The sequence below is a fragment of the Periplaneta americana genome, chromosome 14 (genome assembly GCF_040183065.1).
Source record: "Periplaneta americana isolate PAMFEO1 chromosome 14, P.americana_PAMFEO1_priV1, whole genome shotgun sequence".
Taxonomy (NCBI): domain Eukaryota; kingdom Metazoa; phylum Arthropoda; class Insecta; order Blattodea; family Blattidae; genus Periplaneta; species Periplaneta americana.
The window spans coordinates 85,250,895-85,271,470 of NC_091130.1; the positions used below are offsets into that span (position 1 = coordinate 85,250,895).

The following is a 20,576-nucleotide window of genomic DNA, read 5'->3' on the forward strand; positions in this document are numbered from 1 at the left end:
AAGCGCGCTAAGAGGTTTATCGGCGCTGGATAATTGACTCAACGTTGCAACATTACACCCAGTACGGATCAAGTTACTCGAGGAAACACTGCTAATTTACTTATTATGATATCTTCAAATAATTGTACATTATTCTTTTCAAATGTTTCATTTCATTCACATTTTAAATTTTCATTCGCCTACCTTCTTTCTTGAAAGAAAATTGTTTTACTAAATCTTCAGTTTTTGACAACGGAATGAAAGAATTTAATTTTAATGTACCAGTTCTTGGTTTTAGATTATGGTATCTGGCCTGCAAATTTTCAGTGTGGTTTTTGTGCTTATTGAATGGACAAAATATAAATGACACGTTAGAAATGTTTTTTGTGACTAATCAAACAGTTTTTTTGGTGTTGTTATAGGATCTTGTATAGGCTAACTCTCTTGGCAAGTCTTTTAACAGTGTCTCCAATGCCAACACATGGACCTTTACCATGCGACATTGCAAAGAAGTGTCATTCAGCACTAATTCCATAATCGTCTTCATGTAAGCAATTATTTTTAAAATTCTTTTTTTTTTGTATTGTGAACTTGATCCATTGGAAAAGTAGATGATTTTTTTCATATCGTTGAATTCTTGCTTTAAGAAATTGATTGCTTCGGATTGAAAAAAGTGAAAGGGATCGGTGTCATGTTTCATGGTTTTTGAGATGACATTACTTTTGTAACGAATTTCTGTATCTCCTTTGAAATACACTACGAAAGGATTTATTTATTTATTTATCTATTTATTTATTTATTTATTTATTTATTTATTTATTTATTTATTCAAATATACAGAATAAAGAATATAATTACAAATAAGAGAAATAGAAATAAAATAATACAATCAATATAAAAAAAGGAGATGCAGTAGTATTAACAAAATTTGAAACCAAATGAGCAGCGCTCGTGTTCGGTCACAGTTCAGATATAATATTAATAGGCCTATAAGAGAATATAAAATAAAATAAAGTAGGAAGTAAAATTAAAATTGTACTGTATTGTGGCTTGGCATATGTTCCAATGCACACCTTGTATTGAATCTTGTATTACAAATTAATAATTTTCAGAAAAGTCTGCAATAACTATGTAATTTTCAGGTTGTACTTTCTTTGCATTCCGTCAAAAATAAAATATGGCTGACTTTTGAATGGATGATGATGCATCTTCTACATGAAAAATCTTAACATGCTAGGGAGCCTTTTACTTTTGAAACTTTTCACGGGGGTATCGTTTTGTTGTGTCTTTCTTTTCTTGATAGGGGATTCTATTGACATCAAACTCTTGTTTAATTCCTCAATATTACTGATTTCTAGCACTGTATCCATAGAACTGCTAGAAGAAATACTGGGATAATCACTTTCTCTGTCCGCACTTTCATTTGATTCATGTGTATTAATATCACAAGAACTACCCGCTTCACATATAATTTCACTTGACCTATGCGGAAATTGATTGATTTTTACGGAACAAATCACATATTTGCACACTCAAAGACTCCTTTAAATTGAGCTTTATCAATAAGTCGCGACTTACGCGTCTTAGTGTACTTTTCTTTTTAAAAGCGTGATTAGGAAGGTAAATGGATTTAAACACTTGTTATATATTACGCGATCTTTACCATCACTCATGTTGTATAGAAGTCACGTCACTGCGCGAAATTCAAACCCAAACTGATTATTTTTCTCTCATGCCATCTGTTTACTGCCATAAAGTTTACTGCCTTACCCAGTCTTGCTATTATCAAACACTTGGCTATATTACAGTATAAACTGTGAAGGGCTTCCCCCTGAGCAGACAATAATAAAATAATTTTAGATAAGATATTTACTGTTCCTTAAGGTATTAATCATTTGATGATTAGTATCGTGACATCAGATGCAACGGGAAATTTCCACGGGCAGCCTTCTAGCCTATGATTGCAAGCAGTTCATTAGCTGGGCATCGCGAGCGCGTGCATGCCTCCGGAAAATAAATTGTTATAAATGTATGGGTGCCGATCCCATATTCATAAATGCAGTAGTTTACAGATAATACATCAGCGAACAAGTCTATATTTTTTTCAGATTTTTAACTTGGCTATTTAATATAGTAATTTTGCTTTGAAAAAGAAATGATTAAAAAAATAGGCCAAATTTTAAATTTATTTGTGATAGGTCTAAAGTAATAAAAAGTGTTCTATTTCGTCTTTCAAATGCGCCAAACCGAAAATCTCAATTATATGTAGACACAAAGTTCCAAGCGAGTTTATGTAACAGTGCGCGCATAATTTGCGTAACTTCAAATATTCATAACTACACAAATAATTAATAATTGTGAAAATAAAAAAATACGGGTCTCCTTATTTGATGTCTGGAATTCATGAAAAAAAAAATCGACCATTTCCGAGAAGGTCGTGTTTTATTGCTGTGCGATTTGACGTGGAATGACTCTATACTTCGAATCAGGTAACTTCATTCCAGTTTATAGGTAGCTGGAATACGAAGCCTACTTATGAAGAAAAGTAAGTATTAAAAATGAAATCCTAAAACAGGTTAATAATTTCTAATTATTTGAGATGCGACATTTAATATAAAAATTGAAATAAACAGTTTTGTTAGTTTATTAGTATAATTAAACATAGCAAATTGAACAAAGTGGGAAAACAAACTATTCTAAAACTCTGTGAAATAATGATTGTACCAGCATTTCTCTATGGAGCCGAAAACTTAATGATAACAACTAAACAAAGGCGACGAATTGACAGAGTAGGAATGAAGCTAATGAGACACTTGGGAAGCCATAGACTTACTTACTTACTTACAAATGGCTTTTAAGGAACCCGAAGGTTCATTGCCGCCCTCACATAAGCCCGCCAACGGTCCCTATCCTGTGCAAGATTAATCCAGTCTCTATCATCATATCCCACCTCCCTCAAATCCATTTTAATATTATCCTCCCATCTACGTCTCGGCATCCCTAAAGGTCTTTTTCCCTCCGGTCTCCCAACTAACACCCTATATGCATTTCTGGATTCGCCCATACGTGCTACATGCCCTGCCCATCTCAAACGTCTGGATTTTAAGTTCCTAATTATGTCAGGTGAAGAATACAATGCGTGCAGTTCTGTGTTGTGTAACTTTCTCCATTCTCCTGTAACTTCATCCCGCTTAGCCCAAAAAATATTTTCCTAAGCACCTTATTCTCAAACACCCTTAACCAATGTTCCTCTCTCAGAGTGAGAGTCCAAGTTTCACAACCATATAGAAAGACCGGTAATATAACTACTTGAAATAATAATATGAGAAATGAAAATATTCTAATGGAATTAGGAACTAGTATAATTCTCGAAACCATACAATTAAAGATCAGACATGGGTATCCATTTACAGAGAATGGAACAATGTAGTGTATCTTTACAGCTGCCTCAGCCCATAGGAACCAAAAGAGTGAGGAAACCAAAGAAACTATGGCAGGAACAACTTTAAACCTTGGAAGACAAAACGAATGAATATGAAAATCTATTCTTCTTCCCTTCGCATTGATGATGAGACTGTAAAAGCTTAGAACGAACAGGTCCTTGAGCTTTGTGTGCAGAATTCGTATGAATGAGAAGGGTTGGGCTCCAAGTTTGTGACGTAGGAGGGTGGGGTAGTTATGACTTGTGCGAGGGTGTCAGAACACTGAAACCTTTGACAAACCTCTCTTACAAGAAGTGCATGACCCGCCAATGTTAATACAACTAGCAAATACAACACTCCCAACAAGCCACCTGTTTGTAATTCTAGTGACGTCACAGCTAACTATTACGGTATTTAATTTATGATAACTTCATTTTCTCTATGACAAGCATAAACCTGAGCTTGCGTAACTTTTCGGAGTTGTGCTTTTACAGTTTGGTGTCTGGACAGTCAGATAAAATATGTATTTATTTCCATATGACCAGTTAGAATACGAAGTGCTTACAATATATTATGTATATCTAGAACTTAAAAGTTCAAATCATTCTATATCATGTCTACGCACGGCTGCTTCCAGCTATAGAATCAAATTGAAACACCCTTTTCTTCATTTTCCTTCCATAAACCTACATTTTTCGATCAGATTGTCATGAAAGCAACAGTAAAATGATTTGAACATTAAAAATAAATAAACTCTCAAAAAGAAATATTTTGAATGGATCTTTGATTATCTTGGTTTATCGCCAATATTATTTAATGTAAAGTGAAATCGTGGAAAATGGATAACAAAAAAAGCTTGAGAATTAATCGTAAAAACAATTAGGAACATTACTATACGTTATATCTCTGACTGAGGTTCTAGCTGATCTGTAGGGTAAAGTTGGTAATACAATTACCAGGTGACACAATTCCTATATTATAACCAAAGAAAGAAAGCAGTTCGTCGAATATTTGAACCAAAGAAATGTCCTTTAAGTATTCCGGTAAATGAGATTGAAACTACGTTTAATAATAAATTTAATAATGTAAACCACCATCACTTGGATAATTATCCGAACCATATTACTGAAGTTGACAAAGATGATATTAACAACAAATTTCTGGATACTGTTAGTAAGGAAGAAATTCTTAAAGCTATGCAAGGTATTTCGATTGACACTTCTGCAGAACCAGATAAAATATTGATGCGAACTATTAAATGTGAAAAAGTTGCAGTAATTTTAGCATTAATAGGAACTAAAATGTTATCACACAATTGGGTACCTAATTTTTTTCGGAAAGCTAGAACTGTTCTTATATATAAAGGTGGAGAAAAAAAGGACCCAAATAATTATCGACCTATAACCATTTGTTCAGTAATTCGAAGAGTTTTGGAGAGGCGTCTTTGTTCAAGAATGCAACAATACGTAGAATTTAATGAAAACCAACGAGGATTTGTATCTACTGCTGGTGCACAGATTAATGCCTCTATATTAAATTCAGTTCTTCGTAAGGCCAAAATTGAAAAAGAAGATGTCACCATCTTGTTTCTTGATGTGCATAAAGCTTATGATACTGTTGGACATCGGCATTTGGAATCTGTCATTCACAATTCTGCCCTTCCCCAAAAATTACAGGATTTAATTATAAATTTACAGTGTGGAAATGAAACCCAGATAGAGGTTGGAATCCATAAAACAAAACCCATACCGTTTAAACAAGGGGTTATGCAAGGCGCTCCTCTTTCCCCAATGCTTTTTAATCTCAGCATAGACCACATTTTTGATGAATTATCCGAGCCTAGTGTGGCTGAAGAATTTGGATATGACCTTGTATCGGATCTAAATAATGTAGTAACATTAGGATTTGCGGATGATATTGCACTTGTTGCTAAAAGTACAATTGCTGCATCTGAAATATTTACCATGACAAAACGGTCATTACAGCAGATCGGATTAAGTCTAAAAGAATCTAAAACTCAAACCATCGTTATCGAGAAAGGAAAATTAAGTAGTACGACATTGAATCTTGGAGGATCAATTGTTAATAGTATTGATGGAGATGAACGAATCAAATACCTTGGGATTAATTTTTCTGATGAAATTAAGTTTGACATTGCCAAAGTAATCAATAATTTAAATAATAAGATCCAAGCTTTAACATCTACTTATCTTCTGAAACCAGAACAAAAACTCAATGTTTTAAATATGTATATTTGGCCTATACTTGTTTATCCTCTTCAAAATGCTCCCCTTCACCAGCTTTATGACCGGTTTCTCGAAGATGTGGATAAGTTAATTAAAAGTTCGGTGAAGGAAATTTTATGTTTGCCAGGAGACACGCCCGACGCGATGTTGTACACCGAACGTAAATATAAGGGTCTCAGCCTTTTCAAAGCTCAATGGGAAGCATATTTACAGCATCTCAATATTTGCAACACATTATTGAGAACCTCAATCCTCTTGTCGTTTCTACAAGGAACATAGCAGCAGAAAAGAAAGTATGTTCCAGGAAGTTAAAAATTCCACCTGAAGATCTGGATATAAGTAACATCAATGTCCATAAACTACGACAAAATCTTAGGAAACAAGAGTACGACAAATGGTGTGCGCTTCCACATAAAGGAAAAGGTGTTATTTTATTTCAAGAATATACTCCCGGAAATAAATGGATTTTTTCTAAGGAGGGTCTATCTTCCTCTGAATGGCGGGACGCAATTAAGATGAATGCTAACGTAACACCAGTGAGAAGTCTTCATGGGAGATCCTTGGACGGTTTCCGTTGCAGATACTGCAACGAGATTGAAACCTTAGCACACGTCCTAGGATCCTGTCAGCATGGAGAACTCCTGAGAAATTCACGCCATCATAACATCCGAAAACTAATAGCACAAGCCCTTAGAAACAAATCCTTCGATGTCCATGAAGAGGTGCACTGCGTTGCGTCTGAAGGCGGCGGAATTAGAAGAGCGGACATCGTGGCTCTAGACAAGACTAATAGTAAAGGCTTTATACTGGACCCAACTGTTAGATTTGAGATGAGCCAGACCCAACCATCCGAGGTCAACAAAGAAAAACAACAAATTTATGAGCCTACTATTCCGTATTTTCGAGAAAAATATCAGATGGAAGGCACCTGGGAAGTACATGGTTTAATGATCGGAGCGAGGGGCACCATCCCACGATCAACTGTAAACACTATCAAAACATTTGGAATCCATGACATCATTCCAAAAATAATTACTTCAACCATTAAAGGGTCTGTGGCAATTCTGAAAAATCATTTATACGGAATATCATAATACCCCCCCCCCCTTTTCTATTCGTTAGTGTGTGATTGTTACAAATATATGTACAAATTTATTATTTCTTAAACTTAAGCTCCTAGTTCACATTTAAATTTGGCTCATCTATCTTACTGTAATCATTACTATTCTTATATGTGTGTTATTCTGTGTTTTTGGCAACCCAGGATGCCTGGGCAGACTATTTCTTGAAATAAATTATATATTATATATCTGTGATACTCCTAATTCTGTGATACGTTTCTTTCACTGAATGTACGGGGTTGGGTATCTTGCTAGGAAGTTCACCGATGTCTCAAAAGTAGGCGAAAGATGTAATCTTTTGAGAAAGATGCCTGGCGCTATGGTCGAACGGCGAAGCTTTGATTGACATTCATTTTTAAAAACGTATCACGGTATTAGGGGTACCACGGCATTAGTCAACTTAACCTACATCACGTAGTACATCTCAATTGACGATGTGTCAGAGCAAGAACAGTTTGTATACTTCTGAAATTTGATTAATGTAACATGTTACAATTCAGCGGGGGGAAAGGAACTTGCCACACTATCTCATTATTTCCTGACTTAGTTGCCTCATGTGTAATGCATTCTTAGTTTCACTTATGAAGTTCAAACCTGTCTCCGGGTAATTGACTAAACTTTAATGACAAACTATACGTTGATGAATAATTTTTCCCTTGAAATTATTCAAATCTGCTTTACAGGGAGCTTCACCTGAAAGACTAGATTTACATATACGTTGATGATCAGATTTTAATCTCGGACACGTAAGATGAACTACAAGGATCTTCCATGACAGTGTGACACATAGCTGCTATGTACAACGTGCGTATATCGATCGAAAGAACTAAAACTGTGGCTTTTGAAAGAAATATAATAATAACTTATATGTGGCAAAATTTTTGAACAGCTGAAATCCTTTAAGCATCTGGGCCCTTTATTAAGCAACGAGAGAAAACAGAAAATAGACGAACATATTCAAAGGCATAATAAAATTATATCAATTTCGTCTTAAGAAGAAACTTTAGCAAACAAATGAGAAAAGTTTTGTTGAGATTCTATAGCGTAAAAGTGAACCAGCACTATTATGTGGAAGTGAATCTTCGGTTTTAAACAAAAATGACGAACGACGACTTGAGGCCGCTCAATTGAGATTTTTGAGACCATTGATTGGAGTGACCAGAAGGGACCGTATTAGAAATAAATGACATCCGTCGACAATTGGGATTGTAAACATTATTACAGATACAGAAATATGCAGGAGAAGGCCTACAGGCCTACAGTATAAAGAAGAGAGTCTACCTATGAGTACAATAGCACTTCAACATAGACCAAGAGGAACCAGCCGATTAGATGACTAAGGAAGAGATGGACATACCAATATTTTTAAGTTGTTTTGTAACTTAGAAATCAGGACCTAGACCTTCTTAAAGAAGAAGAAGATAATGATGAAAAATAAAACAGTGAATGCTACAAAAGGTGACAAATATTTTCTTGCTAGGGATCTATACATTTTACGAGTTTTCCAGTAATTCAGTTACTTTACCATATTGCGAATGATATTACTCTTTATATTTTATTTTTTTAAGCTAATTATTATTGAAAAGACGAGCATAAATGAAATCATACCTATGCAATCCAATGAAAAGATAATTAATTTCTCCGAAACATAGGATTTTAACAGGTACCGGACATAATAATGTCACTTATCTCTTCATCTTATGCAAGAAACAAAATAAAAAGAATATTAGTATAGATTTCGAGTTCATGGTCATTCTGTGTTCTTTATTTCAAATAAAAAGCTATTAAATTTGTTCCTAAAATTCTTATTTTCATTCCCATCATCAAGATAAATCTGCCCTCCCAAGCCAAAAGGGCGTATCTCAAGGATTTTCTGAAAATCAGTTTTTGACATAATTGGATAGCTCGAATGCTAATATATTTATTTCCTAAAGGAAATGGCCGTTTCTCAATGAATTGTGCCTTTAAAATGTGATTTAATGAAAGTCGTATCTCAAAATTAATATAAATTCCTAAGCGAATTTGGCGGAAGTTCATTTTTCTAAGCAAAAAGGCCGTTTCTCAGACATACGTTCTTTTCGCTTAGTATTTCCTATTTGCCATTCTAGTCAAATTAGACGTAACTGCATTAGTAACAAATCCTTCGTATTTTAATCCGTTCTCAGCAATGTAATCGCCACTACCCGAATGCTTATTTCCCATCGTTTAAACCTAGTTCTTATAATTAATTCATTGATGATCATGAAAATTAATATACAAGGTGTGTTCCGATTAATTTTTCCAGCTTAAAATTGAAAACATGTCTCAACTTTCATTTGCTTGTTAGTTGTTATGTAGTCAAGACGCAGAATATTGATTCTACTCAATCTTAGTCAAGACGCAGAATATTGATTCTACTCAATCTTATTTTAGAAACGCCATTATAATCACCACGTAAGTAACATAATATTTATTTTTATCACTATGGGACTGATAGTTCATATGCACAAATATTTTAGAGACAACAGAATGGACAATGAAATTATTCGTAAAAACATAAATTCATTTACTCCTACTGTATCACTTTAGTACATTATCGGAGGGAGCATGCACCTAATCGTCTTTATTTACCAAGTGATATAAATCTGACTGCCATGCACCAAGATTTTATTACTCAGAATGTTAATCACAAATGTTCATATGAAAAGTACCGAATGGTAGCCAGTGAAATGGACATATCTTTTGTTAAACTGGGGCACGAGGAATGTGAAAATTGTGATATCTTCAATGTGTATAATAATAGCCACACAATGAAAATTTGGACACTAATTTTTAAACTTGTAAAATGTGGAAAACACATATTGAGAGAGCATCAAAATCTCGGGCCAAATACAGAGAAGATGCTGAAAAAATGGAAGAGCTTGACAAAATAATTTATTGTGCAGATCTTCAAAAAGTTATCTTGTTGCCAAGACTGGATACATTTAAGGTAGCTATATTCACAAGTGTTTGACTCTCTACATGAGAGCTTCGTTCCTGTTGGGAGAAAACAAAAATTGTGCAAGCTGTTTGCAGCTGTCTGGCACGAGGCTCTCTTTAAAAGAAGCAAAGAAGAAATCGTAAGCACTTTCTACAATTTTTTCAAGTATAGATTGTTCAAAAATTACTCTATGGTTTGACAACTGCACAGCCCAGAACAAAAACTGGACATTCTTTTCATTTTTGATTTACATTGTGAATTCAAACGAAATTTTGATAAGATACTTTGAAACAGGCTGCTGATCCTTTCATCACAATGTAGAACAGTCAGTGAAAAGACGTGGATATAAAGTATATGATTTTGCATACCTTGTAGATGCAGTGAAAGCAGCATCTTACCAGACTGAGGTACTGCCAATGGAGCTTCAGTATTTTTTTCATTTGGTCTGACTACTCATCACAATATAAACTGAACCTGATTCATTCAAGAACCTGTCTGCATGATATGGTTGAAATATCGGTTTCCAGATAATCATGCAGTATGCAGTACAAAAATGACTTTGATGGTACATCATTCAACATAAATTTCCTGACTGGAAAAATAAACTAAAGGAAGGAACAGTTACCACAGCAGCAACGAAAATCCCTTGGATTCCCTGCTTAAAAAAAGAGTGCCATAATTTGCAATTTGGGTGGAATAATGAAAAACAGACTAACATTTTGGGAGAATCTTACAGTAAATGATGACTAAAATTTTATTGTGTTCAAGTATCAATTATTTGGTATAAACTAACTTTTCAGTGTCTTGTTATTATTTAGTTAATTTATTTACCTCAGTAATTTACGTAGAAGTATTTGGTGAACTGTGTACCTTAGTAAATATAACCAAACATTTATTTTCAACTTCAATGTTTTATCTTTGATCATCAATATATTAACAGAATGATTGGTAAATTAATTCCTGTCTCTTCACTAATTTTCTAGGTAATACTTGTTTTAGATTGCAGTATTTTTTTCAATACTGCTATGCAGTATGTGTTGTAATTTAATAAAATAAAAAAAATAATTAATAAAATAAAGCAGAATTAATTTCACTTACTGGTTTTTTATGTACAATATTAGATACGACTAATTTGCTAAGCATATCAGTATCTTTAACAATTAATATTAATACTTAGCAAACTAGGCGTATCTCAAATTGTACATAAAATTGTAAGCTAATTAGTCTAAAAATTATATTCTATATATTTTGAATATATTTCAATAATGAATATGCCGAAAATTCCAATAAATTAACTTTAAAAGTAGGCGCGCTTTGATCATTCACTAAATTCTCAATCCTGAAAAATATTCAAGATCTGAGATACGCCCTTTTGGCTTGGGAGGGCAGATAATTGACTCGTAAATTAGATATGGAATATGAAAGAAAGTCCCTCTACAAAAACAGACGGACATAAGTCAGACGGAGTACCCTAATCCGCTTACTTAGTGTCTAATGTGCTGCATTAGCATAATATTGTGACAGCCACATCGAGACTCGAACACGCGTCCCGCAAGAGTCGCGCGGGAGTCGACACGGGCTCCACGGAGCACTGGTAGGGCGTCGAGCGACGTGGAGAGGAGAGGAGAAACGGCGGCATGCTGGGCCGCGGGAGAGAGGGGGAAGTAAGCAGCTGGTGACTGAGGGGAGAAATCCAGAGAGGACTGGGTTGGCGTCATCTTCTAGGCATCTGTCAATTGTTCGCGAAATCGTAGTCTCCAGAAACTATGGTTTAGTTATAAATACAACACGCGAGTGAACTTGAGCAGTTGTGTTATAGTCGGTGGACAGCAAGCCAGCCAGTCTTGTGTAGCAGTGAAGCCAGCTTCGAGACCGGAGTTCGACTTGAGTGTGTCCGCAGCTGTGTGAGAGTCCGAAGTCCTGAGTTCGAGTGCAGTGGACCGCAGTTGGGGGACCTGAGTTCGAAGTTCAGTGTACTGTCTCTGAAGGTCTGGGGTTCGAGATACTGTGAACTTGAGTGACTGAGCTAGAAGAGCTAGCCAGGCAAACGAACTGTGAACTGAGAAGTGACAATTCTGTTTGGTAAATAGTGCTTTGTGAACATTGGTTAAGATTAACAGTTCATTGTTGCTCTCAATAATCCAAGTAAATTGTCATTGTAGTCTGTGGAGTGCAATAACGAATACTGTGTTGCTGTGTGAAGTGCAAATCCCTTTGTTGACGGAAGTGTTTACGTTCAATTATAGAAAGTGTTTATTGTTGAAACAATAAAATTACATTCTTATTTTGTATTAAAGTTACAATATTTTCTTTAATATGAAAGTAAAATCTGAGAGTAGTAAGAAACTGAACGTAAAAATAATATGAAAGTAAAATCTGAGACTAAGAAGAAATTCAATGTAAAAATAATATGAAAGTAAAATCTGAGAGTAGTAAGAAATTGAACGTAAAAATAATATGAAAGCAAAATCTGAGAGTAGTAAGAAATTCAATGTAAAAATAATATGAAAGTAAACTCTGAGAGTAGTAAGAAATTGAACGTAAAAATAATATGAAATTAAAATCTGAGAGTAGTAAAAATTTGAACGTAAAAATACAGCTGGTATAAACACTCACAGAGATGTAAAAACACCATCTGTCAAAACAGCTCGTGCAATAGAAGCCTGGAGGTTAAAGATATTTATGAGGGTTGACACCACAGACAGTGACAACATGGCTTCCACTGATGTCGGAATACTCGAGAGATGTAATGTTTGTAGAACAACAACAAGAAGAAGAAGACAAATTTTTACTTTATAAGTCTAGATTGGCTGCAGGATAGCTCAGTTGTTAGAGAAACAAGCTACGGATTGCAAGGTACAGAGTTCAATCCCGGGTGGTGGCGAGATTTTTCTCGTTGTTGCCGAAACTTCTAGAATACCCTCGGCGTCCACTCAGCCTCAATGAAGCCTAAATCATATCAAGATTGCTCGGCCTTATAGGCTTTGACAGTAACAATGCATTAGCGACTGTACTGCCAGCTTGTGTTCGTTTACGGCGGACGGGTAGCAATCCTGGCGGTTATTCTCTTCAAAGTGCTACGGATTTTAACATAGGGATAAGCAACTGTTATATGTATGATCTAGGATTGAAGTTAAGTACCTGGTCTTTCACCGAATGTCAAAGCCGGTTGGCGTGGTGCCGACCACACCACCTTATTCTAGTGCCGAGGTCATGAAAGCATGGAGTCCACACCTGTGGAGTAACGGTCAGCGCATCTGGCTGCGAAACCAGGTGGCCCGGGTTCGACTCCCGGTCGGGGCAAGTTACCTGGTTGAGGTTTTTTCCGGGGTTTTCCCTCAACCCAATATGAGCAAATGCTGGGTAACTTTCGGTGCTGGACTCCGGACTCATTTCACCGGCATTATCACCTTCATATCATTCAGACGCTAAATAACCTAGATGTTGATACAGCGTCGTAAAATAACCCAATAAAATAAATAAATAAAATGAAAGCATGGAGCTCTACTTCTATGGCCCCCATGTATTTGCTTGTTTTCCGCACAGAACCAATACGCGGTAAGTGTGAAATACCACATTCAGTATTCCCAACGTAACACACATAACAATTTCCCTCTTCTTACCGCTTAAGCGCCATATTCATTTTCTGCTTTAGGCTTTTAACATATTATTTTTAGAGACGTTTAACATAGTAATAATTATAAATTGGAAACTTACCACTGCAATTTCACCTAAATTGCACTGTTAATTATTGTTTTTAAATATTTGCAAAAATTAAGTAAACTCTACAACACCGCAAAAGTTACTGCATTTGCAATGCAAGTTACATTAAGGAAGCCGTGAAAAAATCAACAAGATTCCAGATGCCGCTGTTATTACTGCAATATGTTATATAAATAATATTGTTAAAATATTAAAATGAAAAATAAATCATTACATAACCTTACCATTTGTTTTAAGTTCGCATTTATGGACTGGGGAAAAAAAAGACAGACGCATATCACGACCTGCTGGAATATAGTAAACACAGAAAACATTTTATAGCAACAATGTTGAAGATAGATATTTTAGTTTTTAAAAGTTGCCGTCATTGAACAGAAACCAAGCTGGAGATTTCATTGCAACTAATTAGAAATTCGTCTTTCAGGTATGTAATAAACGATCTTCGCACAAAATAATGTACGATACACGAGCGGTATGTTTGTTTTCATGTTCTCGGAAATTAAAAAAGCTCAACTACGTTTCGCTTTTTCAATCTTTTCCTCGACCATGAAAACGTCAACATACCGCTCTTCTAACGTATATTACTATTGGACGGTCTTGTTTTTTGCTGTATTTACAATTATTGTTGTTAGGCCTTGAAAGACAGAATTCCCACACAAACAAGCTTGTTGCTAGGGAAACCATTCTTCATAACATAAAATTACACTGAACAGTGTTACTTAGTTACCATTACAGCGCAGTTTTGCGAAGGCGTTATGAACTTTGTGCTCCATTTTCAGTCAGGAATCACCCCCTGAAGTTTGTCGGTGGACATAAAACTCACTCAGTATAATATTGTGGAATATGGTTCTTGATAAAGTGTGAGAGAGCCAGTAGGTCCCTATTGGGTAATGGTCTCCTACTCAAGATAGGGTGGCTCCGTTGATCTCTCATGGTGAGTCCATCCATGAGAGTTGTTGTCTAGTGTCTTACCCCATTACTGCAATATTGACTATGAATTTAATGAATTAGATAATACTAACTATTACTAACGTTATGGTCTTTAATTAAACTTCCTATATGCACTCTTCACTTTAACATTTCTTGCTTTACATATAGTTTTCTCTTCTATAACACTGTGTTCAGAGTGTGATTAGATTATTCCCATGTGTTTCCACCAATCACTGTCTCTGATTAGTGCTGTCTACCTTTTCCCCGCTGCATTCACGAAGTCGTCTTATCATCTTCGATGCGGACGCCCTGTTCCTCTCTTCCGCAGTCGGTTGTCCCACATTGTTGATGCGTATGCCCATCATCCTTGGTACATCCTTGCTATGTGCCCTCTCCCCATTTCCACTACAGCTTACTTGCTAGTGCCGCTACGTCCTTTATGTTCGTTTTCCTTCTGATGTCCTCATTTTTCATTCTATCCCTTAATCTATACGGTACTTACATTCTGCTTATTCACTGTCATGTAGTGTTATATTAACTTCATCACACTCGCAATAAAACAGGCTACTGAATGAAAATGCATTGTGTATGGGTGATACACACGTGTGTGGCAGAAGTCACACCCGTCAGTGTTTCGCAGATAAGATAAAAGTAACAGCTCCCGCCTCTTATACTCTGCAAGCCATCTCGTCAACTCGTAACTGTATACGCGTCACAGTGAATGCAGGTTTAGCAGCGGTGGCTCGTACATACGTTTTCACGTCTTACTGTGTGTCAGGTTTGTAGCAATGGCAAATCGTAGGCCTACATACAGGTTGAACCATAAGTAATGTCATTAATTCTGGTGGATGATTCCTTCAGTGAAGAGAAACAAAAATTCTAATACCATTTTGCTATTTTTGATAGTTTTCCAGAAAAACGTGCATTTTAAATGTGCATTAATTATGAGATCGCGCAACGCTGCAATCAGCAGGAAGTAGGCTACACATTAAGTTGTGTTATTCTGAAAAACCCCTTCACATAGGTTGTTGAAGGTCATTGCCATGCACATTGTCTTTAAACTCGTGAACAAATATAGATGATATACCGTTTCATTTCTGTGTTTAAACTGTATTAGAGAAAGAACAATTAATAATCCTCATTTCACGTTAAACAAAATATTGAAAAATTTAAAATAAACTCTACAATCATCTTCAATTAAGTGTTCAGAGAACACAGACAGTAATATACGCTTATTTCAAACTAAATTCAAAAGATTAAGAAATATTTTACACTCATATTTCAATTGAATATTCCAGAGATCGTAAACAATAATGCTGTTTATTTCACGTTATACAAATTTAAAACCTTTAAAACTCAAAATGAAAAAAATTAAAATACGATTTCCTTATTTTACGTTAAAGTAATAAACAAAATTTTTTAACTCTTCGATTTAATTTTAGTTAAATATTTGGTGAACACATGCAATAAAAAATATTTTACATTATACAAATCTAATTTTTAATTATTACAAAAATCTTTGTTTGTCGTATTACGACTATTCCCTTCAGACAATTAGAAATAGTTCCCTCCCACTTTCATTTGTAAAGTAATAACTGAGAAACTTACATACAAAAATTCAAATTTCCCGAGCTATCCTTAAAAGCAATTTCGTTATGTTACATTCCTCATTGTCTATCCATACGAGAACAGTTTATTTACGGTAAATAACCTTCACAGCGTTGTCACAGTGCACAAATTTCTTTGTAGAACGAAAACTTACATTTGTTCGGATCAAATTCCTGCACATTCTTTCAATCATTTATTATCATAATATACTGTTCTCTTAAATTGACTAAGAATATTAGGAATTAATTCAATAGTTTTTCCAAAATACGCTATTAAATGTTTCATATAAAACAATTTTTTTTTTCGAAAAGAAACCAATTACGAGCAAAATTGTATTTAACTTTTTTTAATATCTCAAAGAACATCCCCCTGAAATTAATGACATTACTTACAGTTCACTCTATATATTTGAACACCGTCCAAATACCGTCCTATTCCCCATTTCAGTTTGGTTGATAGGCCTTCTCATCTACTCACACTCTCAACCATTAGTGAAGGGGAAGATGCTAATATCGATCTTGCTAGCGTTCGCCTAATTAACTTTCAACATAGTGAAAAATTATATTATTGAAAATGTTTACTGGTGACCTATATTTCGAAAGTCTACACTAAGCGTCTATATTTCATTTTGTAGCTGTTTATATCAACTGGCATATTAAAAAGCTACTTAGAGCAGAAGATAAATGTTTTCTCCACCGCTAGTTGCTACTCTACAATACACACAATGGGACAGTCTGCACTGTGTCACTCCCCCCTGACTTCATAATACAAACTAACATTCCTCACTATAATATTATTAGTTGAAAATATTGTAAGAACGACACTAAAATATACTCAACCATGTAATTGTCAAACATCTGTGTCACTGTACTTTATATTCACTTATGTACTTTATATAGTATTTTATTTTCTTGTGTGTACAACTTAGGGGGTGCAGGTATAAGAGGTAACAGCTACCGGTCTGTTACTGACGAACTCAGGGCAAGTAGAAGGGGAAAGAAATGTTTTCGCATCCTCTCAACTTGTATGAAATGTCGTTTAGTATTGTTCGTATATACTTTTACAGGTCTTCCTTTGAGTGATACTTCTGTTGCAGCGAAGTCTCTTGTATTTTCACACGTTCTTGAGAGTAATAGATTTTAGTATCGAAAACTCATACATACCTTTTTACATACCATCCGGTGAATGTCTTTCAGTGGCGGATCGTACATACCTTTGCACGCCTTCCTATGTGTGATGGGCTTAGTGGGGTCGCGGTAGTAGCCTTCCTTGCAGTAGTGGCAGTGCCTACCGGCCGTGAAGTGGCGACACTTAAGGCACACGCCCCCGCTCACCCGGCCTGACAACTTGTACAGCTCCATGTTGAAGCGGCAGCGTCGCGCGTGCAGATTGCAGTTGCAGGCTAGAACCACAAAGACAAATGCTCTGGGTTAGTGTCGGCAGTTGCGTGGAACACTGAAACATGTTATAGGTCCTACATGGACTATATTTAATTTAATCTGTAGCGCGATAGGCCATGAAAGGACATGGCCGACCAGCCGACTGCTGGCCTAGATCATAATATTCCCAGATAACTCGGCTTTATAGGCTTTGACGGTAACACCTTTTGTCATGTTTACTATGCTGCCATCTAGTTGTTACATAAGAAGTCACGTCATAACTCCCATTTGAATTGCATTAGCGACTGTACTGTCATCTCGTGTTTGTTTACGGCGGACGGGTGGCGATCCTGGCGGTTGTTCTCTTCAAAGTGCAACCGATTTTAACATTGGGATGAGCTATCTGTTATATATGATCTAGGCTGCTGGCCTCACATCTAAGTGTCTCAGCAAAATTGAACGATCATCTAACAAGTACAGTGGTAACGTGAGGCCAGCACGATGACCCCTTCAAGCCATTACAGGTGTTTTTCGAAACTGGATTTCGCTACTTATCGTAGCTTCCCAAATTCATTACGATGCCGGATGGGGATCGGTCCCATACTGGGTTCAGAATTTCATGAGTCAATTCCTTCCACCTGAGGACTTACGCCCATTGAGTAACGTCAGCTCAAGCATGGTGCCTACCACGACGTTGCGGAGCGGGACATATATGAATACTGTATATACCAATATCAAACTGATATTTCCTGGTTTTGAGGAGTATGGTAAAGACATTTACTCCAATATTCGTCTATAATGCGAAGATGATGGCAGAAACAAAAATAGATTAAAGTGTCACAATAATAAATACATAAGGTGTCCTGATAAGAAAGCAGCTATTAGATTTACAAGCGAATTTATTAATTACTATTACAAAAGTGCAAGATGTAACAAAATCTTTCAGTTTCTCAAATGTTTCTTACATTTTCTTTGACGAATGTCATATTAACAATTGTCAATTCTCTGACGTTTTGTTGAGTGTAGCGTTACTGAATTTTGGCAAAATCACTTGCAATTATGACACTGGGGGGGGGGGGCAAGCTACAGAGTTGTAACTTGTATGTTATCTATTACATCATATTAACCGAAAAAAGAAATGACTGGCTGCCATACCCAGAGTTTTCTTCGGAAAACTTTGGTTGATATCGAAAGAGCTTAAGTTTACATGTCAACGAATTTCTTATGCAGCGGCAGAGTTCCAATAATTTGTTGTCAATGTTCCAAATGAGACTGTTGTCTCGAACCCATGTCTAGGGTAATATGGCTGCGTAGTAAACGAGGGGTTACGAGTTCAAGACTCCACTCTGTTTTATTTTTTAAATTTAGTTTTGTTTTCTGTTTGTTTATAGACAAAGTGTCATAAATAATTTATAATAATGCTATGTACAAGGGTAAATTAGGTGCAACGTAAAAATACTCTATCTTAATGGTTGTAAATAGATAGATTTTTCGTCGTGTGAAGTAGGCCCTCTCCGAAGCTTACATAAATCCACTCTGCAGGAGATCGGTACTTTTTTTTGTATCTACAGGTAAGACTGTGCTATACCTTTCTGAAATTATTACCCAATGAAGGCTGCACGCATTGTATTCAACTCACATAATTAGCAACATTAAATCCAGACGTTTGAGATGGGCAGGCCATGTAGCACGTATGGGCGAATCCAGAAATGCATATAGATTGTTAGTTGGTAGACCGGAGGGAAAAATACCTTTGCGGAGGCCGAGACGTAGATGGGAGGATAATATTAAAATGGATTTGAGGGAGGTGGGATATGATGATGGAGATTGGATTAATCTTGAACAGGATAGGGACCGATGGCGGGCTTATGTGAGGGCGGCAATGAACCTCCGGGTTCCTTGAAGGCCATTTGTAGTAAATAAGTAAGAAGGATGCACTTGAAGAAATGGTGAACGGGAGAAGAGTTCGAGTTAGGAGAAGATATCAAATGATAGACGACATTAAGAATCATATGCGGAGACTAAGAAGAAGACAATATAGGAAAGACTGAAAAATGATGAGTTTGCAGTGAAAGATCTGCCCTGGACAGAATACTATGAATGAATATTTATTTCATTAAATTGTCTTTTTCCCCTCAGCTTTACAAATATATATTTGTAATTTTTCTATTAATAATTAATATTGCAGTTATACGTGAACATGCATACCTGGGACATCCTGTTTGTTCATATAAAATGTTGCAAGAGGAGAGGACAGGACAGACAAGAATGGTCTTTGACGGCCAGAAGATGTAGGCATACCATTTCGTCATGAACCGATTTATGTATACTTACGTAATTCTACATTATATAGGCTTCTACAGTAGTCAGGAAATTAGTTAAAAAATTTAATTAATTCTCTATTTGCTCGCAAATATTATATTTTACCCTCATCCTAAAAGCAATGTGGTTGTCTTTAGATTTAATTAGGTAACGTCTTGATAGGTTGTGATATTGATTTCACATGGTTCTGACATATATTATCTATCTCCCACAACTTTATATTCCCTGTCATTCACGCAGATAGACCTATTGTAAAATAACAAATTGGTCTGAGTCTTAGAATAAATTGATTATTGACCACAGGTTCTCTCTAAGGTTGATATCTAATGAATTTGCTGTGAAGTAAGCAACTTGATGAAGTTTGCAACCAGACAATTTTTTTCACCGTAAACATATGATGGGAAAAAATATCTTTAGGGAATATGAAATCTCAATTTTGAAATCATTTTCACAACGAAACTAAAAACATTCTTAATCATGATGGAAGATAAGTGAACCTCGTATAGGCTTCCAGATTAATCTTTACTTTGACTTGGAACATGTAGCGCTTAAGGAAAGCTATATTGTGAAAGAATAAATTTGTTGCAATCAATTTGCACACTACCATAATACAGTAAAATACCACTATTACGAAATCTTAGGTGGAATTACTTCGGTATAGTGAAATTCCGTTACATCCAAATAAGTTATTCTTTTAAAGAAAAAAGCATGCCTGTTCATTTACCTCTACTTACGTAGTAAATTTCGCATATTCTACATGTAGGTCTGGAAAATATCCTTAAGTAAAATAAAAGCTGAATTTGCATTGCATTAGAAAAGAAAAATTTAGAGGAAGTCAGAGGAAAAAATACAAAATTCAAGTTTCATGAAGCACTTTGTAGGACCGG

At 35.6% G+C, this 20,576-nt stretch overlaps 1 protein-coding gene across 1 annotated transcript in view; it reads right to left on the reverse strand.

Annotated features, from left to right (window-relative positions):
- The window catches only part of LOC138713529 (netrin-3-like), a 595,020-nt gene extending 577,634 nt beyond the window's left edge, over nucleotides 1-17,386 (reverse strand). Inside the window, exon 1 of the mRNA XM_069845701.1 lies at nucleotides 17,202-17,386. Coding sequence (XP_069701802.1) covers nucleotides 17,202-17,349 — 148 coding nt within the window. The 5' untranslated portion in view covers nucleotides 17,350-17,386. The remainder of the gene's footprint in view (nucleotides 1-17,201) is intronic.
- Between the last annotated feature and the right edge of the window lie 3,190 nt (nucleotides 17,387-20,576).